Genomic DNA, 25,980 nt, shown 5'->3' with positions numbered 1-25,980 from the left:
ATTCTATTAATGGTATATCATGTTGATTGATTTTCATATATTAAATGATCCTTGCATTCCTCAGATAAATTGCACCTGGTCATGGTTTATACTCCTTCTTATATACTATTGAATGCAGTTTGCTGTTTTCTGCATCAGTATTTATCAAAGGTATTAGGCTGTAATTTTTTTATTGTGATATCTTTATCTGGCCTCGATAGCAAGGTGATGCTGGCTACATATAGTGATTTAAGAAGTGTTCCCGCCTCTTCAACTTTTTGGAAGAGTTTGAGAAGTATTGGTATTAATTCTTTAAATAGTACAGCTTACCAGGGAAGTCATCTTATCCTGAGGCTTTTCTTTGTTGAGAATTTCTTTTTTTCTTAATAATTCAATCTCAATACTTGTTATAGGTCTACTCAGATTTTTCTGTTTCCTCTTGAGTCTGTTTTGAAAGTTTATGTGTTTCTAGGAATTTGTATATTTCATCTGAGTTATCCAGTTTGGTGGCTAAAAACTTTGCCAAATTTTTATCTTTTTAAAACACCAAGTTTTGATTTCATTGATTTTTATTTATTGTTTTTCTTTTCTGTATTTTGTGTATGTATCTTACTTGTAATCTTTATTATGGTATACATTTAAGTTGTTGACTTAAGAGCTTTCTTTTTTAATGTAGACTTTTACAGTTTCAAATTTCCCTCTGGACATTATTGTGTTTTCCTTTTAATTTGTTCTAAGGTGATAGATATGATAGACAGAGTACCTGAAGAACTATGGACAGAGCTTCATGACATTGTACAGGACACAGGAATCAAACCATCCCCAAGAAAAAGAAATGCAAAAGGGCAAAAATAGTTGTCTGAGGAGGCCTTACAGATAGTTGTGAAAAGAAGAGAAGCTAAAGGCAAAGGAGAAAAGGAAAGATACACCCATCTGAATGCAGAGTTCCAAAGAATAGCACGGAGAGAGAAGAAAGCCTTCCTCAGTGATCAATGCAAAGAAATCGAGGAAAACAATAGAATGGGAAAGACTAGCGATCTCTTCAGGAAAATTAGACATACCAAGGGAACATTTCATCCAAAGATGGAGCACAATAAAGGACAGAAATGGTATGGACCTAACAGAAGCAGAAGATATTAAAAGGTGGCAAGAATTACCAGAAGAACTGTACAAAAAAGATCTTCACAACCCAGATAATCTCGATGGTGTGATCACTCACCTAGAGCCAGACATCCTAGAGTATGAAGTCAAGTGGGCCTTAGGAAGCATCACTACGAACAAAGCTAGTGGAGGAGATGGAATTCCAGTTGTGCTATTTCAAATCCTAAAAGATGATGCTGTTCAAGTGCTGCACTCAATGTGCCAGCAAATTTGGAAAACTCAGCAGTGGCCACAGGACTGGAAAAGGTCAGTTTTCATTCCAATCCCTAAGAAGGGCAATGCCAAAGAATACTCAAAGTACCACACAATTACACTCATCTCACACGCTAGCAAAGTAATGCTCAAAATTCTCCAAGCCAGGCTTTAACAGTACATGAACCGTGAATTTCCAGATGTTCAAGCTGGATTTAGAAAAGGCAGAGGAACCAGAGATCAAAGTGCCAACATCCGTTAGATCATAGAAAAATCAAGGGAATTCTAGAAAAACACCTACTTCTGTTTTACTGACTATGCCAAAGCCCTTGACTGTGTGGATCACAACAAACTGGAAAATTCTTAAGTGATGGGAATACCAGACCACCTGACCTGCCTCCTGAGAAATTTGTATGCTGGTCAAGAAACGACAGTTCGAACCGGACGTGGAACAACGGACTGGTTCCAAATAGGAAAAGGAGTACGTCAAGGCTGTATATTGTCACCCTGCTTATTTAACCTATATGCAGAGTACATCATGAGAATGCCGGACTGGATGAAGCACAAGCTGGAATCACAAGATGAAAGCACAAGATTGCTGGTAAAAATACCAATAACCTCAGATACACAGATGACACCAGCCTTATGACAGAAAGTGAAGAGGAACAAAAGAGCCTCTTGAAAAATGAGAGAGGAGAGTGAAAACGTTGGCTTAAAACTCAGCATTCAAAAAACTAAGATCATGGCATCCAGTCCTGTCATGTCATGGCAAATAGATGGAGAAACAATGGAAACAGTGACAGACTTTATTTTGGGGGGCTCCAAAAGCACTGCAGATGATGACTGCAGCCATGAAATTAAAAGACACTTGCTCTTTGGAAGAAAAACTATGACAAACCTAGACAGCATATTAAAAGCAGAGACATTACTTTGCTGACAAAGGTCCTTATATTCAAAGCTATGGTTTTTCCAGTAGTCATGTTCTGGATGTGAGAGTTGGACTATAAAGGAAGCTGAGCGCCAAAGAATTGATGCTTTTGAACTGTGGTGTTGAAGAAGACTCTTGAGAGTCTCTTGGACTGCAAGGGGATCAAACCAGTCCATTCTAAAGGAAATCAGTCCTGAATATTTATTGGAAGGGCTGAAGCTGAAACTCCAATACGTTGGCCATCTGATGCGAAGAACTGACTCATTTGAAAAGACCCTGATGCTGGGAAAGACTGAAGGCAGGAGAAGTGGACAACAGAGGGTGAGATGGTTGGATGGCATCACTGACTTAATGGACATGAGTTTGAGAACACTCTGGGAGTTGGTGATGGACAGGGAAGCCTGGCATGCTGCAGTCCATGGGGTTGCAAAGAGTCAGACCCAACTGAGTGACTGAACTGAAGGTGTTTTCTGGTTTTGCTTGTGATAATGTCTTTGACTATTTGGTTGTTTGAGTTTGTCATCTACTTTCTATGTATGTATGTGTGTATGTTTGTATGTATGTATGTGTGTCTGTGTGTGTGTATGTGTATGTGCCAGTCATCTAGTTTTTTAATTTCATCCATTGTGTTAGAAAGTGTACTTTGTATGATTTATATCTTTCAGAATTGTTTTGTGGCCTAGTTCAGTTCAGTCACTCCTGTGGAGCTCTTGCAGTCAAGTCCTGCTGGCCTTCAAAACCAGGTGCTTTTGGGGCTCCTCCCTCTGATATCAGAGCCTCAGGCTGGGGAACCTGACTTGGGGCTCAGAGCTCTAACTCGTGGGAGAACTTCTGTGATGTGATTAATCTCCAGTTTGGATAGTCCACCTAGTGTGTATGGGATTTGATTGTATTGCAAATACACCCTTCCTACCATCTTGTTTTTGTTTATTCTTTATATCCTTTGATGTAGAATATCTTTTTTGGCAGCTTTCAGTCTTTTTTATTGATGGCTCCTCAGCAGTTTTTTGTGTGTGTGCTCCTGAGAGGGGGTGAGCCCAAGCTCTTCCTGCTGCACCATCTTGGATGAGCTCTCAGGAGTTTTATTTCACATCATTTTACTTTCTTTTTAAAAATTTTCTTTAATCGTATAGTTGATTTAAACTATTTTTATTAGTTTCAAATGTACAGCATCATGATTCAATATTTTTATAGATGTATATCATTAAAATTATTATAAAATGTTGGCTATATTCCCTGTGCTGTATAATATATCTTTGTGGCTTATTTATTTTATACATATTGGTTTATACCTCTTAATCTCTGGCCACTGTCTTGCCCCCTCTCCCTCCAGCTTCCCACTGGTAGCCACTAATTTATTTTCTGCATATCTGTGAATCTGTATCTGTTTTGTTATGTTTATTTTTTTTAGATTCCACATATTTCTGATCAGATACAGTATTTGTTTTTCTCTCTCTGACATTTCAGTAAGCACAATACTCTCCAGCTTCACCTGTATTGATGCGAATGGCAAAATTTCATTCTTTTGGCTGAGTAATATTCCATTATATATGTAAACCACATATCTTTATCCATTCATCTGTTTCTTAGGTTGTTTCCATATTTTGACTGTTGTACATAATGCTGCCGTGAACATGCATTGAGGTACATTTATCTTTTTAAATTAGTGTTTTCATTTTCTGTTGATTCATACCCAAGAATGGAATTGCTGGATCATATAGTGTTTCTAGTTTCAGTTTTTTGAAGAACCTCTATGTTTTCCATAGTGGCTCTACCAATTTGCATTCCCATCAACAGTGTACTAGGGTACCCTTTTAGCAATATCCTTGCCAATGTTTGTTATTGGTGATCTTTTTGGTTACAGCTATGGGGAAACAGTGGAAACAGTGTCAGACTTTATTTTGGGGGGCTCCAAAATCACTGCAGATGGTGATTGCAGCCATGAAATTAAAAGACGCTTACTCCTTGGAAGGAAAGTTATGACCAACCTAGACAGCATATTAAAAAGCAGAGACATTACTTTGCCAACAAGGTCCATCTAGTCAAGGCTGTGGTTTTTCCAGTGGTCATGTGTGGATATGAGAGTTGGACTATGAAGAAAGCTGAGTGCCGAAAAGTTGATGCTTTTGAACTGTGGTGCTGGAGAAGACTCTTGAGAGTCCCTTGGACTGCAAGGAGATCCAACCAGTCTATCCTAAAGGAGATCAGTCCTGGGTGTTCATTGGAAGGACTGATGCTGAAGCTGAAACTCCAGTACTTTGGCCACCTCATGTGAAGAGTTGACTCATTGGAAAAGACCCTGATGCTGGGAGGGATTGGGGGCAGGAGGAGAAGGGGACAACAGAGGATGAGATGGCTGGATGGCATCACTGACTCAATGGACATGAGTTTGAGTAAACTCCGGGAGTTTGTGATGGACAGGGAGGCCTGGCGTGCTGTGATTTATGGGGTTGCAAAGAGTCGGACATGGCTGAGCGACTGAACTGAACTGAACTGATTCTGATAAGTGTAAGGTGACACCTTATTGTGGTGTTCACTTATATTTCTCTGATTACCAGTGTTTAAAAGCTTTTCATGTGCCTTGGTCATCTTTATGTTTTCTTTGAAAAATATCTATTCAAGTCCTCTGCCTATTTTTTTAATAAGGTGTTTTGTTTATATTGAGTATATGAGCTGTTTATTTATTTTGGATATTAACCCCTTATCAGTCATATAATTTGCAAATATTTTCTCACTTTCAATAGGTTGTCTTTTCTTTTGGTCAAAGGTTTCTTTACCTGTGCAAAAGCTTTTAAGTTTAATTAATTCCCACTTGTTTATTTTTATTTTTGTTTCCTTTGCCTTAGTTTTGTAGTCTTTAGATTATAGACCTTTTGCCTCCTTGGTTAAGTGTATTCCATGTATTCTCTTTGATGCAATTTTAAATGGGATTATTTTATTGCTTTGTCTTTCTGATAGTTGATTATTAGTGTTTAGAAAAGCAATATGTTTCTGTTTGTCAATCTTATATCCTACAACTTTATTGGATTCATTTACTAGTTCTTAGTTTTTTGTTAGGACTTTAGAATTTTCTATATATAATATGTCAGCTGCAAATAGTGACATTTTTACTTTTTCCTTTCCAATTTGGATACCTTTTATTTCTTTTTCTTATCTGATTGCTGTGGCTAGGACTGGAAGTGGCAAAAATGGGCATCCTTCTCTTGTTCCTGATTTTAGAGGAAACAGATGAGTATGTTAGCTGTCAGCATGTCATAAATGGCTTTTATTATGTTGAAATATGTTTTTTTCTATACCAACTTTGATGTGAGTCCTTATCATGAATGGAAGTTGAATTTTGTCAAATGTTTTTCCTGTGTCTATTGAAATGATCATGTGATTTTTATCCTTCCTTTTGTTAATGTGGTGTATCACACTGATTGACTTGTGGATTTTGAGCTATCTTTGCATCTGTGGAATAAATCACACTTGATTATGGTATATGATCATTTTTATATCTTGTTGAATTTGGTTTGCTAATATTTCTGAGGATATTTGTGTCTGTATTCATCAGAGATATTGAAGTAATTTTATTTTTTGGGTAATGTCTTTTTCTAAATTTTATCAGGGTAATAATAGCCTTGTAGAATGAATTTGGGAGTGTTCCCTCCTCCTCATTTGTTGGAATTGTTTGTGATGCTAGGTATTAGCTCTTCTTAATATATTTGGTAGAATTTCCCTGGGAAGCCATCTGTTCCTGAACTTTTGTTAGCTGGGAGTTTTTTTTTTGAACACTAATTCAGTTTCTTATTGATCTGTTCAGTTTGTTTATTTCTTTCTGATTCAATCTTTGAATACTTTGTGTTTCTCAGATTTTTATCTGTTCCTTCTAGGTTGTTCACTTTGTTGGCATATAACTGTCTATAATATTCTGTGACAGTATTATGTTTCACTGATATTGGTTGTTATCTTCTGTTTCCTAAACACTTTGCTTATTTGAATTCTCTTTTTTTCTTAATGAGCCTAGCTAAAAGCTTATCAATTTTGTCTATCCTTTAAAAAAATCAGCTCTTGCTTCCATTGATCTTTTCTATTTTTTGTCTCTATTTTATTCATTTCCTCTCTGATCTATTATTTTTCAATAAAGATCAGTAAAAATATTATTTTAAAATATGCCTTAATTATTTCTTTACTTGTGCTGACTTGAGCTTTGTTCTTTTTCTAATTCATTTAGGTGGAAGATAGCTTGATTTTTCTTGTATGCTCAGATATGTATGTATCATTATAATCTCCCCTATTACATCTACTTTTGCTGCATCACATCAGTGGTACAAAGGTGTGTTTTTGTTTTTATTTCTCTCTTTTTTTTCTGATTTCTTCTTTGATTTCTTCACTGACCCATTGTTTCTTTTAAAGACATGTTATTTAGGCTCCATGTGTTTGTGTTTTTTCTTCCGGTAACTGGTTTCTAGTTTCATACTGCTGTGGTTGGAAAAAAAAGCATGATGTAATTTCAGTGTTCTTATATTTATTGACACTTGTTTTGTGGCCTAGTCTACGATCTATCCTGGAGCACATTTCCATGTGAACTTGAAAAGAATGTGCATTCTGCTGTTTTGGGATGGAATGTCCTATATATTTATCTGTTATGTACATCTGGTCTAGTGTGTCGTTTAAGACCACTCTTTCCTTATTGATTTTCCATCTGTTTGAATCTGTTCCTTGATATAAGTGGAGTGTTAAACTCTCCTACTATTTTTCCATTATTGTCAGTTTCTTGTTTTTATGTCTGTTAATATTTGTTTTCCATAAATTTAGTTGCACCTATATGGGATGCGTATATATTAATGAATGTTATATTCTTTTTTTTAATTGAATCACTATGTCATTATATAATGCCCTTCATTTTCTTTTTCATGGACTTTCCTTTAAAGTCTAATTTGTAAGATGTAAGTATTGATACCAGCTTTCTTGTCATTTTCATTTGCATGAAAAATAGTCTGTATGTCTTTTGAAAAAATTATTTATTTTAACTTATTTTTTGCCTATGTTGTGTCTTCATTGCTCCTTGCAGGCTTTCTCTAGTTGTGGTGAGCAGGGTCTACTGTCTAGTTGCAGTGCACAGGCTTTTCATTGCAGTGACTTCTTTCACTGCAGAGCTCAATCTCTAGACTTAGTCTTCAGTAGTTGTAGGCATTTTGGCTCAGTAGTTGCAGCACATGGGCTCAGTAGTTGTGGCGCATGGGCTTAGTAGCCCCACGGCATGTAGAATCTTCCTGGGCCAGGGATTAAACCCATGATCCCTGCACTGACAGCTGGATTCTTAATAACTAGACTACCAGGGAAATCCTAGTGTGTGTGTCTTTAAAGAGAGTCTCTTGCACACAAATGGGTCCAGTTATCTGCTCTGTCTTTTGATTGAAACATTTAAAGTGATTATATACAGGTGTGCATTTAACTGCTATTTTGTTACTTGTTTTCTGGTTATTTTTGTCATTCTATATCCTTTTCTTCTTCCTTTAGTTTCTTCCCTTGATTTGATTATTTTCTTTAGTGATATGCTTGTGTTACTTTCTCCCTATTTTTTGTGTATCCATTGTAATATTTTGATTTGTGGTTACCATGAGGTTCATATATGTTGACCTATATATCTGTTTTTGTTTAACTTGTAGCCATTCTAAAGGACATTTTACTAGCCTCCCCTATGTTTTGTGTTTTGATGTCATAGTTTACATCTTCATGTATATACATTAACTGTTTATTGTAGTTATAGTGGATTTTCTAACTTTTGTCTTTTAATCTTTGTACTAGCTTATGTTGAGTGATTGACCCACAGCCTTTTCTATATATTTGTGTTTACTTGTGGGGTTTTTCCTTTTCTATAAATTCTTACTGGCATCACCGACTCATGGACATGAGTTTGAGCAAACTCCAGGAGTTGGTGATGGACAGGGAAGCCTGGCATGCTGCAATCCATGGGGTCTCAAAGAGTCAGACATCAGTCACTACTGAGTGATCAAACCGAACTGAACTGATAAATTCTTCCATCTTGTTGTACCCCTTTCTTTTCCACGTGGGGAAAAGAATTTAAGACTACTTTTAGGATTGGTTTAATATTGATAAACTCCTTTAGTTTTTCCTTATTTGAGAAGTTTTTTATTTCCCTTTCAACTCTGAATGATAGTCTTAATGGAAATAATCCTAGTTGTAGGTTTTTCCCTTTTACCACTCTGAGTATGCCATGCCATTCCCTTTTGGCCTGCAAACTTTCTGCAGAAAAATCAGCTGATAGACTTATGGGTATTCCTTTGTATGTGACTTTATGTGACTTTTTCTCTGGCTACCTTTAATTTTTCTCTTTAATTTAACTCTTCCCATTTTAACTATGATACATCTTGGTCTATATCTCTCAGTTCATCTTGTTTGGAATACTCTGAATACCTGAATATCTGTTTCCTTCTTCAGGTTCAGGAAATTTTCAGCCATAATTTCATTAAATACATTTTCAACCCTCTTCACTCTCTCTCTCCTCTTCTGGAACCTCTATAATGTGAATGTTAGCATACTTGATGTTGTCTCAGAGGTTCCTTAAACTGTTCTCATATTTTAAAAATTTGTTTATCTTTTTACCATTCTGGTTGGGTGATTTCCATTATTCTGTCTTCCAGATCACTTATGCATTCTTCTCTGTTACTTAGTCTTCTGCTAATTCTTTCTAGTATATTTTTCATTTTAGTTATTTCATTCTTCAATTCCGATTGGTTTTTGTACTTTCTAGTTCCTTGTTAAAATTCTCTCTGTGTTCATCTGTTCTTTTCCCTAGTTTGTTTAACATTCTTATTTCCAATGCTTTGAACTCATTATCTGGTAAATTCTCTCTGTTCTCATTGGTGGTTTTTTCATTGTTCTTTCATTTGAAAGACATTGCTTTGTTTTCTCACTTTGCTTAACATTTTCTCTTGCCATGAAATTAGGTGAAACTGTTACCTATCCTGATCTTGATGTATTGTACTTAATGTGGAAGCGTCTCTATGCCGTCTGCCTGTGCTCAGTAGTTTTGATGTGAGAGCTGGATCTGATGTGAATATGGGTCATGTCTCCCCCCAGGGTGTGCTGTCTGGTATCACCTGGTGGGTGATGGGGCTGGAGGTGGAGGGACTAGAGCCATAGCCAAGTGTGAGCTGAAGCTTCTTCTATGCTGAGTGGTCATCACTACCTATCAGGGGTGGGGACTTGTCCCCAGGTGCTGAAGCAGGGGTGGTATTCAAGCTGGTTGCTTTCCCTGTAAGCACGCACTCTACCCTCTCCTAGAAATGGCACTTTTGCCCCAGGAGGCACAGTGCCAGAGAAGAAAGGGCTGCAGTGGGCACCAGGTGTGGGGCAGGGTGTACACTGGGACAGTCCCAGCAGGCTAGTCAGCTCCAATCAGCTCCTGATATGCTGCCTCTGAGTACCAGCAGTGGCTATACTTGCCCCATTTATATGCAGGGTTAGGTCTGAGCCAGCTCCACCCCCAGCTACACACGCTCCTCAGCAATGGTAGCTTTCAACCCGGTGGGAAATCTCCAGAGGCAGAGGGGCTGGGCACATGCTAGGCAGTTTCATGAAAGTCTCCAGAATGCCATCCTACACTACATTCCTGGGAGTAAGCAAACTTGGGTCTAGGTTTCTAGGTTTCTCACCCTCCTCGAAGTCCAATTGATTTTCAGACCACTGAAGAAGACTTATATCCTTCTGGAACTCCTATACTGTAAATGTCAGCATGTTGGGCCCCAGGGCTGAAGTACCAAATATGTAGGTCAAATCACCACCAGGAGAGATTAGCGACCGCCACATATCACCCTTCTCTTCTGTGGGCCCAGATCTCAGCCTGATAGCTCTGTTTCCTTCTTACATGACTCATAATGGCTCTTTCTTTTACAGCTTTTATTTTAGAACAATTTTTCTTTCCATTTCCAGTTTGTTTTCAGAGAAAGTTGCTCCATGTATTAGATTATTTTTGATGCATTCATGGGGGAAGGTGATGTTGGCATTGAAAGGTTGTTGCTAAACGATGAGACGCGGGATTCTTGGCCTCCGGAGGAGACGAATTCAATCCGGGGCCAGAGACGAGGCTGGATCGCTCAGAGCTTTTGTGTAATAAAGTTTTATTAAAGTATAAAGGAGATAGAGAAAGCTTCTGACATAGGCATCAGAAGGGGGCAAAAGAGTACCCCCCTCGTCTTTAGCTGTATGTTATATAGTCACTCACAGTCTGTTAATGAAAAGAAAGGAATGTCATAAAATTTAAAATGGCACCAGATAATTCATCCCACCAGATAATTCATCCCTGGCCATAAAATGATTGACTTGAATCTTGTAGAAGGGCAGAATACCAACAAATAGTTTCATTTACATAGATTAGGGGAACAATACCTGAGTAAGTAAGCTAGGCCATTTGGAGGAACCAACTTGAAGAGTCTGGGGTACATTAACATAGCTTAAGACAACATTTCCATAAGAAAAAGAAACATATTGGTTAACTCAAGATTTGAGAGTAGTTAGCTTCAGGTGAAACCAGGTGTCATGGCAACACAGCATTTTAAGAGAAACCTCCTTTTAAATTTGTATAGAGAAGAAAAAATATCTGGTTTTTTTCCTCCTGTTGCTTAAGAGAGATAAAAATGTCTGGCACTTGCAGCCTCTTTCCTCCGTTTGGAGACCCCTGGCCTTCCTGCCTGTTACCCTCTCAGCATCATCTTCCTACTCTGCCATCCTGATCTCCTCTCCTCCATCCTTTACTTTCAGCGTCTTTGTGTTTTTGTATCTAAAGTGAGTATTTTGTAGACAGCATATAGATCACTTATGCTTTTTTATCCAGTCTGCCAATCTTTTATTTGGAGATTTCAATCCATTTACATTAAAAGTAATTATGGATAATAAAGGGTTTCTACTGTTTTTTTTTTCTGTATGTCTTACAGTTTTTTATTCCTCAATTACTTCATTATTGCCTTTTAAAATTTTTTAGGTTTTTTTTTTTTTTGTAGTGTGTTGTTTTGATTCCTCCCCTTTCAAACTTTTCTGTATATATTTTTATTTTCTTATTGATTATCTTAGTGTTTACAATTAAATCTTAACCTTATAACAGCTTTATTTGAATGATACCACCTTGTTTCAATAGTGTGAGAACACTACTTCTGTTTGTCTCCATCCCTTCTCCTTTGTGTTTTTGCATAGATTGCGTCTTTATACATTGTGCACCCATTCACATGGATTTATAATTGTTATATAATGCATTTGCCTTTTAAATCATATAAGGGAAAAATAAAACCAAAGTTACATATTTAGCTATGTAGTTGCTTCATTTATTTCTTATGACTTTTGAGTTACTGTCTATTATCCTTTCATTCCAACCTGAAATGAAAGTTTTTCGTTTAGCGTTTCTTGTGAGGCAAATCTTTTAGTAACAACCTGCCTTTGTTTTTGTTTATCCAGAAGTCTTAATTTCTCTTTCAACCTGCTCAGTGTAGAATCTTGGTTGACAGTCTTTTCTTTCTGTACTTCCAAGTATTTTTTCCTGTCTTTAGTTTTCTCTTCTTGATAGGCTCTGTACACTTATCTTCTTTTTTTTTCTTTCTGTTTCTTAGAATTGACTATTTCAATTATATGGTCTCAAATTTGCTGATTCTTTTTCTGCCTCCTCAGATCTGCTTTTGAGCTCCTCTAGTGGAATTTTAATTTCAGCTATTATCCTTTTTAGCTCTAATATTTCAGCTCTAATATTTTATAACTTCTTTGACTTTATTGATATTCTCATGTTGTTCATTCGTCATTATCTTGATTTCCTTTTTGTCCATGTTTCCTTTAATTCTTTGAACATATTTAAAACAGTTGATTTAAAGTCTTTATTTTGTAAGTACAGTGTCTAGACTTCTTCAGGGACAGTTTCTATTAATGAGTTTTCCCCTTTGTATGGATCATACTTTCCATTTTCCATGTGTAAATATTTGTGATTTCTTGGTGAAAACTGGACATCCAAATATTGTAAGTGATAACACTGGAAAACAAGAGTCCTGCCTTCCCCAGCATTTGCTGGTTTTGTTTGCTGAAGGCTTAGCTAGTGGTCATTTTTTTTTTCAAATTGTATTCTATTATACGTTATTTCAAGATATCAGGTATAATTCTGTGTTACACAGTAAATTCTTGATGCTTATCTTTTTATGTATAGTTTGTATCTGTTAATACTTCTTATTTGTCCTCCAAGAATTTCTTGATTTTTCTAGGTCTTTAATAGTTCCATCTGCATTTTAGAAACAGCCTGTATGTATCTACAAAATAGCCTTATTAGATTTTTATTCTGATTGTATTAAGTCTGTTGATCATCTGGGTAAGATTTGACACGTTAACAGTAGCAAGTCTATTATAAACATGACATTTCTTTGTTTATGTCTAATTTTCTCTCAGTGAAGTTTTGTAGTTTTCAGTGTAAAGTTGTTACACATCTTTCATTAAATTTAACCTGAGATAGTTGATATTTTGGAATGTGATTATAAATTTTATTGCTTTAAAATATCCTTTTACAGATTATGTTGGTGGTAAATATGGTAGTAAATAACTGTAAATATGGTTATTTTTTGTACCTTGTATCCTGCAATCTTGCTAAATCTACTTCTTAGTTCTAGAAATTGATTTTTCTGCTCTTTTTGGTTTTCTCCATCCACGGTCTTGTCGTCTGCAAATAAGGATGGTTTTCCTTTTTCTTTTCAGTCTGTGTTCCTTATTCTTTTTCTTTTGTTGGCTGGAACTTTCCCATACAGTGTTGGCTAGAGGCAAGGGCAGCAAGGGGCAAGGGGAAACACATTTGGCATTTCACCTTTGGCACAGGGTTGGCTGTGGGTTCTACAGAGGCCCTTCTGGATGGAGGAGGGACCCTCCAGCTTCAGCCCCTGTGCTTTCTGTGAGGGAGTGTGGGACTTCTCAGATACTCCCCCTGCATCTGTGGGGAGCATCACATGGAATTCTCCCTTGGTGTGTAACTGTGGTGAGATGCAGTGATTTTTGCTGGGACAACATCATTGCATTTGTGGGGCAAAACCTCACTTGGCTCTGATGTTTTATCTCTTTTTTTAATAGTTGCTTGGTTATGTCTGCCAGCATTTTGTCTAGAGAGTTTGAAGGCTGTTGGTCTGTAATCTCTTTTCTTGCAGTAGCTTCATCAGGCTTCTGCGTCATGGCCATGTGGGTCTCACTAACCATCACAGCTCATTTCCCTGTCCTCGTGGTGCTTCTCTTCTGGGGCTGTACCCGAGCTGCAGGGAGCCGAGGAGCCGCCCTGCCCCCGACTCCAGATCGCTGGGCACCCAGCCCTGCAGAACGCCCAGCTGTCCTGGACCTCCCACAATGGCCCTGACTAGTCAAGCAGGAGGTCTTTGGGTGGGGGGGTGTGGTTCCCTCACTGTGACTCAGGGTTTAGGTCCTGCCGGGTCTGCTTTGAAGCCCGCTCTGGCCGGTGGACATTCACGGCATGTGGCTGCCTTCTTGCCCCACACTTTCACTCTGATGTCAGCCACTAAAAGGTGCCCCAGGGCAGGTCCTGAGACCACCCTCTCCTGAGGATGGAGGAACTGCAGGGACCCCCAAAGCCCTGAGTGATGCCAGCTGATTGAAGCCATGTTTCTTGTCTTGTAGATGAACACATCTCGAACAGCAATGGGGATGCCTTGTCTGGCCCCGGTACCCAGCGCCGTACCCACCGTGGTCATTCCTGGAGCTGCCTCAGCCCTTCCTGTGCCCGTGCCAGGTACTGCCCTCTCCTGCCTCCCAGCCCCACCTTTGGGCCAGTATGGAAGCCTGATCCCAGCTCCAGTGTCCTGGGGTCCCTGGGCAGCCCAGGCAGGCAGCCGGAGCCCCAGCGGGGGGCCAAGCCTGGGGGCAGCAGATGCACCAGCCCTCCCTGTGTTCTTCCGGCCAACTGTGGTCAGCATGCCTGGCCCCAGGCTGCAGATCATGTAGCTCTCTGTCTCACTACTTGCCAGTGGAAGACACTGAACAGCCTGGAGGAGTCAGGTTGTGGTTTGGCCTCCGAGTCCTGCCCTGCCTGCTCATGGGTGCCCAGCCAGGGAGCTGGCACATGGGCAGCAATCCTCGCTTCCTTTATTGCTGCAGACCTTGTTTCCTCTTAGGTTCCTGTGGTCAACACTTGCTGTCTTTGCACTCACTTCCTGTACTTGAATCGATGGTTAGAACATTGTAATAACCCTGCAGAAGTACAGTGCCTTGAATTCCAGCTTTTCCATTCCCTGATGGAAAGAGGTGTTTTAAAAAAAAACCGTGTATCAGAAAAGGTGTATTTCATTTATAGTTGGTTTGTGCTTTGATATCTCTGTTTCCCATTTTAAGTTGCAGAGATATGAATGGTTTACAAATCTGAAGCTAAAGTCTGATCTTTTCTGTTGTACCTGCTTTAAAAAAATTGAACTAGTGACCTTGAATATTGAAGAGTTGCAAATGCTAGAGTAACTCTGCTTTGTACTCATAAAATGAGATCTCTCCAGCGGTATGGTCACAGATAGCAAACAGATGGACAAATTCCCTCACCTGCAGTGCCATGGGCACTGCCAGCAGACTTCCCAGGGGTGCATGGTTATTGGGGCAGTGCATTGCTAATGGTGGTTGATCTCTTAGTCAGGACTGTTCGCATCTGTGTTTGGCTACGTGGAACCTGCTGTAAAGTGCTGGGTGAGCAGACATGATCCAAAGCCTGCAGGGCTGCTACGAGTGTGGGAGAGGTAAAGGTGTGTGTCTGGAGGTGCCGAAGCACAGGCAGGCCACCTGCTCTGCAGAGAGAGTGTGGCCCCTTCTGCTCAGGGGGCCCACCAACCTCCCCTCCCAGCCTGCCTTCCTTTTCTGTTCTTTGCACAGAGGCCTATGGCCACCTGGGCCTGGCTTTCCCATGTGCTCACAGGCTGCTCTGCCCACCTCTGGCCTCCAGACTGTTCCCCAGGCACCAAGCCATCATGCTGGGGGGTAGGAGTGTTCCTCTCCTGGAAATTTCAGTGGTATCCTCATCTCAGACAGGCACCAAACAGCCCAGGGTGGGAGCTGAAGGCCCCACTCCCCACTGGCCAAGATGTTTCCCGTTTCCTACTAGGAGGCAGCTGGTTGGGCTGCCCAGTTGTGAATTGTATAGTTCTGCTGTACTTTGGGACTTCACTAGGACTGGCTGAATTCTTTTGGTTTAAATGTATTATTCCATCAATTCAGTTAGAATTGAATTTTCTAGGTGATTATGCAGAATCTTCTGCCAGGGCATGACGCTATAGTAAGAGATTTCTGTTCTCTGTAATGTGCCCCTGGGTCCTTGGGTTGAGACTCCTGTGCGCCGGGTTCCTGCGGGTGGTGGAACCTGCCCTCTTCCCACTCCCCTGCTGTACCAGACATGCGGTTTGGAGTCCTGGCCTGTAACAGGAATGGTCAGTGGCACAGGCTCTCCAAGAGATTGTATATTTGAAGGAGAAAAATAAACATTTTTGCTTGAAAACAGTGTGGAGCCACATCTTTTTCTTAACTTCTGGCCACATAGAAGCTGAACCAGCCAGTCTCATAGGGAGCATTGGGTGGGCAGCCCTGGCAGGCAGCACTGCTCTGGCCTGGCATAGCTTCACTCTCAGCAACACGCCTGCTGTCAGCACCTCGCCCAGGAAGCCGGGGCGGCCAGGAGGGGCCTGGGGGGCTGAGTGGCAGGTGCTGTCTTCCTGGCAGGATCTGGTGTGACTGATGCTGAGCCGACCGAACTCGGAGGATGAGAGTGGGGTGTTGGGCAGGGCTCGTAGACCAGCTCTGTGGCTCTGGGCCTAGGTTTGCCTGTTCACTCGGCTTTCAGACTCTGAATCTGAACTGCATTTGGATGTACAGTAGCCTCTGCCTATGGAGGGTATGAGTCTCATGGCCAACCGAAAGGTGTCTCTGACCCCTGTCCATGTTGTCTAACAGAAAGCCAGGTTTGTGTGACTCGCTCTGGACAGAGCTGGATGGGGGCTGGGCCACCTGCTCTCAGGTCACCTGAGGGGCTGTGCTGTCCTGCAGGTGCAGGCTGGGGGAGGCCCCCTGCGGGGCTCAGCACGTTTTCCTGGCTCGCTGGCCCTGATGGCCGTATGCTCAGCCGGCGGTGCCCCCGCATGCCTGCTGCACGCACTCAAGCTGGGGGTGGTGGTTCCTCCCACTGCACCCAGCTGGGGTCGCGGCCCTGGCCTGTTTGTCCTGTTTCCACCAAGGTGCAGTCAGGCGTTGTACTCCGGCCACCTGCAGTGCTCCACCTCAGCACTGGCTCTGGGCAGAGGCCAGGGTGGCTTGGGGTGCTGTTCTGCTTGCTGTGTCCACAGAGCCAGGGGTCCCTCCCTCTCCCGAGCAACAGTTGTGCGGACCCTGGGAGACCCTGCCTGGTTCAGGCGGTTGCTCAGCATGGAAGATGGCCAGATGGCAGAGGCAGCCAGGAGTCTTATCTGTGTAGTGCCTGGGTCTTGGTCAGGTGGCCCGGCCCTCCAAGGAGTGTGACCGCTCTGGTGTCACCATTCCAATGTCCAGGGCCTCACATGGTCACGGCAGGCCTATAATGAGCTGTGGCGGTTTTGTTTTCTAGATTCTGAAAGTGAGAAGCCCGACTGAGCCCAGGCAGGCCGACCCAGACCCAGACGCCAGGCCCCGTGTCATCTCACGCAGAGAAGGCGAGCCCACGCCTCGCGTCCGGTTCACCATGTTTTGTAATCACTTTCTAAGCATTTTTTATTCACAATTGGAAACACAAATGTAAGCAAGAATAAAAAAATATTTTGGGGGAAACGGGACTTTGGTTTTTCAAACTCTCCTTTCTGGTGGTCCCCAGACAGGCAGGTAACCTGCAATGGTGGTAAGTGAATGAGGGTGTTGGAAAAACTCCTGGGATCGCACAGCTGGACGGGTCTGGGGGTAAGTACCCTTAGCTAAGGGGTTCTTAAATATAAGGATGGACACTTTCTATGGTGCTTAATAGTGCCCAGGGTAGCTCAAGGTCCTTGTGTCCAGACAGCAGCTAGGATGGGTCAGATGTGTGATAAAGACCCAGCTCTCAGAGAAGCAGTTGAGGTTGTGGATTGCAGGCATCCTGGCCCCAATTTTCAGGCATTCTCCTCCTTCACACCCAGGACAGCCCCATTCTGTGCAGAGCCCTGGAGGCTGAACAGTGGTGCCCATCTCCAGTGACGGCTCCTTGGCCCATCCAGGCTTGGGCCTTTGTGCACACAGCTCCATTCATTATGCTGCCCCTCAGGCTTCCTTACTCTGTGTCACTTGAAGACTCATGATCATACATCCCCCAGGCACGGGACAGGCATCCACAGTGGCTTGAAATGACCCTTCCTTCAGATTTCACATGCACCACTGGGAGGGGCCAGGCCCAGGTCTGAAACCCCTGGCTTCAGTAGGTGGTAGGATCGGCGCAGTGGCCCTTGTAGGGCTGCACCACCACCCTGGTAGGGTGTCCGAAGCACAGTGTGAAAGCCAGGAAACCGGCTAGGGGCTTCACAGAGTAGCGTGCAGTAGTAAAGTTGCAGCCTGGCCAGCTGCAAAGGGGTTTGGGCCCAGGGGTTGGGTGTAGAATTCCAGGGGTCCCATTCATTGGGATGAGAAAACTGTATCTTGGTTTTCATTAATCTCTGAGTGCAATTCAGTGTTTCTTCCAGTGAAGAATGTGGAGTTGGAGCAGCAGCACCTGGGCTCTGTCACCACTGGAGCCCACAGATGCTTTGTATAACATTGTAGTTGTCAGGGTATCCCCCAGTGTCATGTATGGTTGTCACACAAATTGCCAGCTCCTTAGACTCAATACCTGTCCAACTGGCTGACAAAAGCAGTAGGCTTCCTACCTCCCCACAGCTTCCCAGAGGGTGTGCAGGTGAAGTCTTTGGACATACACAGCGGCTGCCCACTTCATCCGTTGTCAGCTCTTGGTGTTGCTTCCCAGGCCAAGTGGACATGTGCCAGCGTGTGCTCTCTGTGATGAAGCAGAGTAGGCAAACGTTTTACCACGTGTAACAACATTGTGTATTGTCATTGTGTTCATTTTGTCACTGTCCGTTTGTGGCTTTTGTTACTTAGGTTTTCTATCAATGGCAATAATGCACAGTTTACTTTTTCAGATAGCGAATTTATTTAAATCATTCCTTTTAAGCGAGTATGAGCTAATGGTAAAAATTACAAGAGCCAATGGCTGAAGTGTGGAAACCCAGCATGGGCTCACAGGTTCACATCCAATAGCCCTTGGATGTGAATACCTACGAGGGCCCAAGCTTCCTCCAGAATTTGAGTAGGCAGCTGTCAGATTTCTTTATTGGGGGTATGTTTCTGGTTGGGCAAAGGGGAGAGGCTGGGTTGGAACAGACTGAATACCTGTTCACACTACAGCATCATTGAGCACTTCCCATAGCACATCTTGGGAGCAAAAGCCAGTGGCTACCTTACCTCCTATGACTCCCATGTAGCAGAGTCAACCTCACCCCAACTGCAGGGGCAGCCAGGTCCTCCCTGAAAATGGGGATGGCCCTCTGGAAGCAGCTCAATTGTTGTAGTCATCAGCACAGGCAGAGGGACAGGCAGGTGATGTTGATAATCAAGCCACTAACCCAGGGGGTGGATTCTGCATATTGTTGTCCTGGGGATCTGCATTCAACAGCTTCATCTACTGCTTAGTAATGCTTAGTGGCTCTCTGGAGCCTCCAGGAAAACTGTAGTCCCAGATAAAACCCTGGAAAACAGATAAAACTGCAAAGAGAGCAATAGACAAATTCACAATCACAGTCAGCTATTTCAATAAATGACACAATTAGACAGAAAGCCATTGTAATAGAGGTGACTCCATTTTTGAGGTCTGAGTTCTAACAGCTTTTAAGCATCACCTCCCCTCTCTACTCCGTGTCTGGGCATGCTGATAAGCTAAACCCTAGTACCCCATCCCTTGGCATCATGGGAAATTCATGCTATAAGCAGAAGCCTCATCCTGACTCTACTCCGTAATAACCATAAAAACCCCAAGCCAGTCTCCCTTCCCTGCCAGTCTTCTTTGCCTGCTCACTCAATCTGTTTTGGATCTTAACACCTCATAATGTGAGTAACAAGCCTGTTTATCCTCTTTTGATGTGAGTGTGTGTTTGTGCACATGTGTATGTGTGTGTGTCTCAATATCCAACCAAAATTTGGCTGGAGGTCCCTCCTGTTTCTATGAAGTGACCACAGCAATCACTGAGAACATTTAAAACTTGAACAACACTCTCAACCAGCAGTCTTGATTAACATTTCTAAAACTCCACCTGCCACAGAGCACACATTCTTTTTATGTGTATGTTGTCTGTATACCAAGATAAGCCAGATTCAGGGTCATAAAAATGAGTGACAATAAATTCTAAAGGATTCAAGTCATGTAAATGACATTTTCTGACCACAATGGAATTAAATTAGAAATTAGGAACAGATCTCCAGAAAACATCCAGAGATGTTTGGAAATGAGGTAACATACTTCTAAATAACCTATGGATTAAAAGGAGATCAAATGAGAAATTAGAAAACAAGTTAATAAAATGAAAACATCAAAATTGATGGTATATTGCTAAAACAATACTTGGGAAATTGATAGCACTAAGCCTATATTAGAAGAGAAGATCAAATTAATGACTTCATCTTCTACCTTAAGAAATTAGCAGAGGAAGAAATTAAGTCCAAAGTAAACACAAGAAGTGGAATAATAAAAATCAGTAAAATAGAAAACAGGAAAAATAACAGAGAATATCAGTGTAACAGAAAGACAATATATGAGAAACTCATTAAAACTGAAAAATCTACGCAAAAGTCTGTTGCATTCCTATACACCACCAACAAAAGATCAGACAGATAAGAAACAATCTCATTCACCATTGCATCTAAAAGAATAAAATATCTAGGAATCAACCTACCTAAGGAGGCAAAAGACCTGTTCTCAGAAACCTACGAGATACCAATGAAAAAAATGAGATCACACAAACAGATGGAGAGATATACTATGTTCTTGGATTGAAAAAAATCAACATTGTGAAAATGACTTGGGCTTCCCTGGTGGCTCAGATGGTAAAAAAAAAAAACCAAAAAACCTGCTTACAATGCAGGAACTCAGATTAAATCCCTGGGTCAGGAAGATCTCCTGGAGAAGTGAATGGCTACCCACTCCAGTATTTTTTTTAACAATTTGTATGGAAACATGAAAGACCTCAAATACTCAAAGTAATCCTGAGAAAGAAAAGCAGAGCTAAAGGAATTAGGGTCCCTGACTTCAGACTATACTACAAAGCTACTGGCATAAAACCAGAAATATAGATCAATGGAACAGGACAGCCCAGAGACAAACCCACTCACCTATGGTCTCCTAATGAGTGACAAAGGAGGCAAGAATATACAATGGAGAAAAGACAGTCTCTTCAAGAAGTGGTGCTGGGAAAACTAGACAGCTACGTGTAAATGAATGAAATTAGAACTAATACCATACACAGAAATAAAAGAGATTAAAGACTTAAATGAAAGCTGGATGCTATAAAGCTTAAAGAGGAAAACAGGGAGAACACTCTGACATGAATTGGAGCACCATTTTGGATCCACCTCTTAGATTAATGGAAATAAAAACAAAAGTAAACAAATGGGACCTAATTAAACTTAAATGCTTTTGCACAGGAAAGGAAACCATAAACAAAAAGACAACCCACAGAATCAGAGAAAATATTTGAAGACAAAGTAACTGACAAGGGATTAATTTTCAAAATATACAAACAGCTTCTGCAGCTCAATATCAAAAACAACCCAATCCAAAAATGGTGGAAGATCTATATACAGACATTTCTCCAAAGAAGACATAGAGATGGTAAACAAACATACAGCCTCTTTGGTGGTTCAGTAGTAAAGAATCTGCCTGCCAATGCAGAAGATACAGGTTTGATCCCTGTGTTGAGAGATTCACCGAGAAGCAAATGGCAACACACTCCAATATTCTCCCCTGGGAAATCCCATGGACAGATGAGCCTGGCCAGCTACAGTCCATGGGGTTACAAAAGTCAGACACAACTGAGCAACTAAACAACAAAAGCAAAAAGACACAAATGGAAAAGATGCTCAACAGCGCTCGTTATTAGAGAAATACAAATCAAAACTGCAATGAGGTATCACCTCATACCAGTCAGAATGGCCATCATCAAAAAGTCTACAAACAATAAATGCTGGAGAGGGTGTGGAGAAAAGGGAACTTTCTTACACTGTTGGTGGGCATGCAAATTTATACAGCATGGTATTGGCAGAAAAACAGACCAATGGAACAAGATAAAAAGCCCAGAGATAAACCCACACACCTATGGGCACCTTATTTTTGACAAAGGAGGCCAGAATATACAACAAAGAAAAGACAGCGTCTTCAGTAAGTGGTGCTGGGAAAACTGGACAGCTACATATAAAAGGATGAAATTAGAACACTGTAATACCATACACAAAAATAAACTCAAAAGTGGGTTAAAGATTTAAATGTAAGGCCAGAAACTATAAAACTCTTAGAGTAAAATATACACAGAACACTTTGACATGCATCACAGCAAATCCTCTTTAACCCACTTCTAGAGTAAGCCACACTGCATTAGGTGTAGGGTTAGGTTGCTTATTTGTGATTTTTCTTGTTTCTTGAGGTAAGACTGTACTGATAGAAACTTCCCTCTCAGAGGGGATTTGCTGCTTCCATAGGTTCTGAGTCACGGTGATTTCACTGTCATTTGTCTCTCAGTATGTTTTTTAATATCATCTTTGATTTCTTCAGTGATTCATTGGTTATTTAATATCATATTAATTAATCTCCAGGTGTTTGTGCTTTTTTAAAGTTTTCTCCCTGTAATTGACTTCTAATCTCATAGTATTGTGGTCAGAAAAGATGCTTGATATAATTTCAGTTCTCTTAAAATTACTGAGGCTTGATTTGTGCTTTATAAACAATTTTGCTTATTCTTTTCCCAATTTGGATTCCTTTTATTTCTTTTTGTTTTCTAGTTGCTGTGGCTGGGACTTCCAATACTATGCTGAATAATAGTGGCAAGAGTGGACCTTTGTTGGCAAAGTAATGTCTCGGCTTTTTAGTACACTGTCTAGGTTTGTCATAGCTTTTCTTCCAAGGAGCAAGTGTCTTTTAATTCATGGCTGCAGTCACCATCTGCAGTGATTTTGAAGCCCAAGAAAATAAACTCTGTCACTGTTTCCATTGTTTCCCCATCTATTTGCCATGAAGTGATGGGACCAGATGCTATGATCTTAATTTTTTGAATGTTGAGTTTTAAGCCAGCTTCAAGTATAACTAACTCTTTGCAAATGACATACTATACATAGAAAAATCCTAAAGATGCTACCAGAAACTGACTACAGCTCTTCGATGAATTTGGCAAAGTTACAGGATACAAAATATATATACACAGAACTCTCTTGGATTCCTATATGCTAACAAGGAAAAAGCAGAGAAAGAAATCAAGGAAACAATCCCATTTACCATCATTTATTCTTTTTGATCTTAGCGGAAATGCTTCCAGTTTTTCACCTTTGAGAATGGTATTGTTGATCAGTCTCTCAGTCGTGTCCAACTCTTTGCGCTCTGTGGACTATAGCACACCAAGCTTCCCTGTCTTTCAAAAACTATCTCCCAGAGGTTGCTCAAACTCATGTCCATTGAGTCAGTGATGCAATCTAACTATCTCATTCTCTGTCATCCCCTTCTTCTCCTGACTTCAGTTTCTCCCAGCATCAGGGTCTTTTCCAATGAATTGGCTCTTTTCATCAGGTGGCCAAATTATTGTAGAGTAATTATCCTCCAATTAAAAATAACATAAAAATTTTAAAATACTGTCCTATAATTACAATCCTATAACAAACTTCAGTACAAACTATGTAGCGTCAGTTAGGGATGTGTGACTCTGCTGTGTGACTCAGGAAACTCAAACCTGAGCTCTGGGAGGTGGGAGGGAGGCTCATATGTATACCTGTGAGAGGGGACATATGTATACCTGTGGCTAATTCATGCTGATGTATGGCATAAACCAACACTTTCCTTCTACTAACTTTGGGTTGATTTCCTTTAGGATTGACTGGCTTGATCTTGCAGTCCAAGGGACTCTCAAGAGTCTTCTCCAACACCACAGTTCAAAAGCATCAGTTCTTTGGCACTCAGCCTTCTTTATGGTCCAATTCTCACATCCATCCATGACTACTGGAAAAACCAAGCTTGCACCTATACAGACTACTATACCAAAATCTCATTGGAAGCACAAACCAAAAAACTACAGTAGAAACACACAAGTAAAAGCAACCCAAACACACCACTAAAGATAGTCATCAAATCATAAGAGAATAGAAGAAAAGGAGAAAGAAAACCAGAAAAAAACACAAAAAACCAAAGCCAAAGCAATTAAGAAAATGGCAATAAGAACATACATATTGATAATTACCTTAAATGTAAATGGATTAAATTCTTCAACTAAAAGACATAGACTGACTGAATGGATAGAAAAGAGAGATCTATATATATGCTCTGTACAAGAGACCCGCTTCAGACCAGGGACACATACAGACTGAAAATGAAGGGATGGAAAAATATATTCCATGCAAATATAATCAAAAGAATGCTGGAGTAGCATATCAGACAAAATAAACTTTGAAATAAAGACTGTTATAAGAGACAAGGAAGGACACTACACAGTGATCAAAAGATCAATCCAAGAAGATATAACAGTTATAAATAAATATGCACCTAACATAGGAGCACCTCAGTATACAAGGCATATACTAGCAGCCATAAAAGGGGTGATCAACAGTAACACAATAATAGTGGGTGACATTAACACCCCACTTACACCACTGGACAGATCATCCAGACAGAAAATTAATAAGGAAACACAAGCCTTAAATGACGTACACCAGAGAGACTTAATAGATACTTACAGGACACACCATCCAAAAACAGCAGAAGACAATTTCTATGCAAGTGCACACAGAACAGTCAGTCTAATGCCATACAGAAAAATAAACTCAAAATGTATTAAATACCTGAATGTAAAGTCAGATACTGTGAAAGTCTTAGAGGAAAATAAAGGCAGAACACTCTTTGACATAAGTTGTAGCAAGTTCTTTTTGGATCCATCTCTTAGAGTGATTAAAATAAAATTAACTAATGGGAAATTAAAAGCTTTCACATTAGAAAGGAAATCATAAACAAAATGAAAAAAACCCTCAGAATGAGAGAAAATGTTTGCAAATGAAGAGACTGAGAAGGGATTAATCTCATATATATATATATATATATATATATATATATATATATATATATATAAAACAGTTCATGCAGCTCAATATCAAAAAAACAAACATCCCAATCAAAAATGGGCAGGTCTAAATAGACATTTTTCCAAAGAAGACATACAGATGGCGAAAAAGCACCTGAAAAGATGGTCAACATCAGTAATTATTAGAGAAATGCAAATTAAAACTACAATGAGGTATCATCTCACACCAGTCAGAATGGCCATAATAAAAAAATCCGCAAACAGATGGTGGAGAGGGTGCAGAGAAAAAGGGAATCCTCCTATACTGTTGGTGGGAATGTAAATTGGTATAGCCACTATGGAGAACAATATGAAGTTTCCTTAAAGAAAACTAAAAATATAGCTACCATATGATCCAGTGAAAACCATAATTTGAAAAGATACACTCACTACAATGTTCAGGGCAGCACTGTTTACAAAAGCCAGTACATGTAAGCAACATAAATGTCCATCAACAGAGGAATGGATAGAGACGATATGGTACATATATATAATGGAATATTACTCAGCTATTAAAAAACTACAAAATAGTGCCATTTGCAGCAACATGGATGGGTCTAGAGATTGTCATACTGAGTGAAGTAAGTCAGACAGAGAAAAACAGTTATCATATGGTATCACTTATATGTGGAATCTAAGAAAATGGGCTTCCTTAGTGGCTCAGATGGTAAAGAATTTGCCTGCCTTGCAGGAGATCCAGTCTCTATCCCTGAATCAGGAAGATCCCCTGGAGAAGGGAATGGCAACCCACTCCAGTATTCTTGCCTGGAGAATCCCATGGACAGAGGAGCCTTGTGGGCTACAGTCCATGGGGTCAGGAAGAGCTGGACATGATTGAGAAACCTTCACTTCACTTCAAAAAATTGGTACAAATGTACTTATTTACAAAACAGAAATAGAGTCACAGATGTAGAAACCAAACTTATGGTTACCAAGGGGAAAAGGGGAAGGAGAGAGAAATTAGGAGACAGGGAAGCCTGGCATGCTGCAGTCCATGGGGTGGCAAAGAGTCAGACATGATTTAGTGACTGGACAACAAAAACAACATGCACACGACTGTATATAAAAGATAACTAGTAAGAACCTACTTAGTATAGCAAAGGGAACTCTACTCAATACTTTGTAATGACGTCTATGGGAAAAGAATATAAAGAAGAGTCATAAATGTATCAATTCAGTTCAGTTCCCTCAGTTGTGTCCCACTGTTTGCGACCCCACGGACTACAGCACGCAGGGCTCCCTGTCCATCACCAACTCCCAATGTTTACTAAAACTCAGGTCCATTAAGTCGGTGATGCCATCCAACCATCTCATCCTCTGTCGTCCCTTTCTCCTCTAGCCTTCAATCTTTCCCAGCAACAGGGTCTTTTC

General features: G+C 40.7%; 1 protein-coding gene across 9 annotated transcripts in view; it reads left to right on the top strand.

The window, feature by feature from the left end:
- Positions 1 to 17,056, top strand: part of WNK2 (WNK lysine deficient protein kinase 2) — a 142,768-nt gene extending 125,712 nt beyond the window's left edge. For 7 of the 9 annotated variants that reach the window (XM_070459440.1, XM_070459446.1, XM_070459445.1 and 4 more), the window contains one exon: positions 13,907 to 15,758. In XM_070459440.1, coding sequence (XP_070315541.1) covers positions 13,907 to 14,230 — 324 coding nt within the window. In that variant the 3' untranslated portion in view covers positions 14,231 to 15,758. Of the gene's footprint in view, positions 1 to 13,906; positions 15,759 to 16,856 lie in introns of those variants that run through there. The other 2 variants (XM_070459444.1, XM_070459443.1) reach the window with 1 other exon arrangement.
- Positions 17,057 to 25,980: the final 8,924 nt, after the last annotated feature.

Source organism: Odocoileus virginianus, chromosome 31, assembly GCF_023699985.2.
Source record: "Odocoileus virginianus isolate 20LAN1187 ecotype Illinois chromosome 31, Ovbor_1.2, whole genome shotgun sequence".
NCBI lineage: Eukaryota > Metazoa > Chordata > Mammalia > Artiodactyla > Cervidae > Odocoileus > Odocoileus virginianus.
The sequence above is the reverse complement of the archived record's forward strand: the minus strand, read 5'-3'. Positions and strand labels throughout refer to the sequence as shown.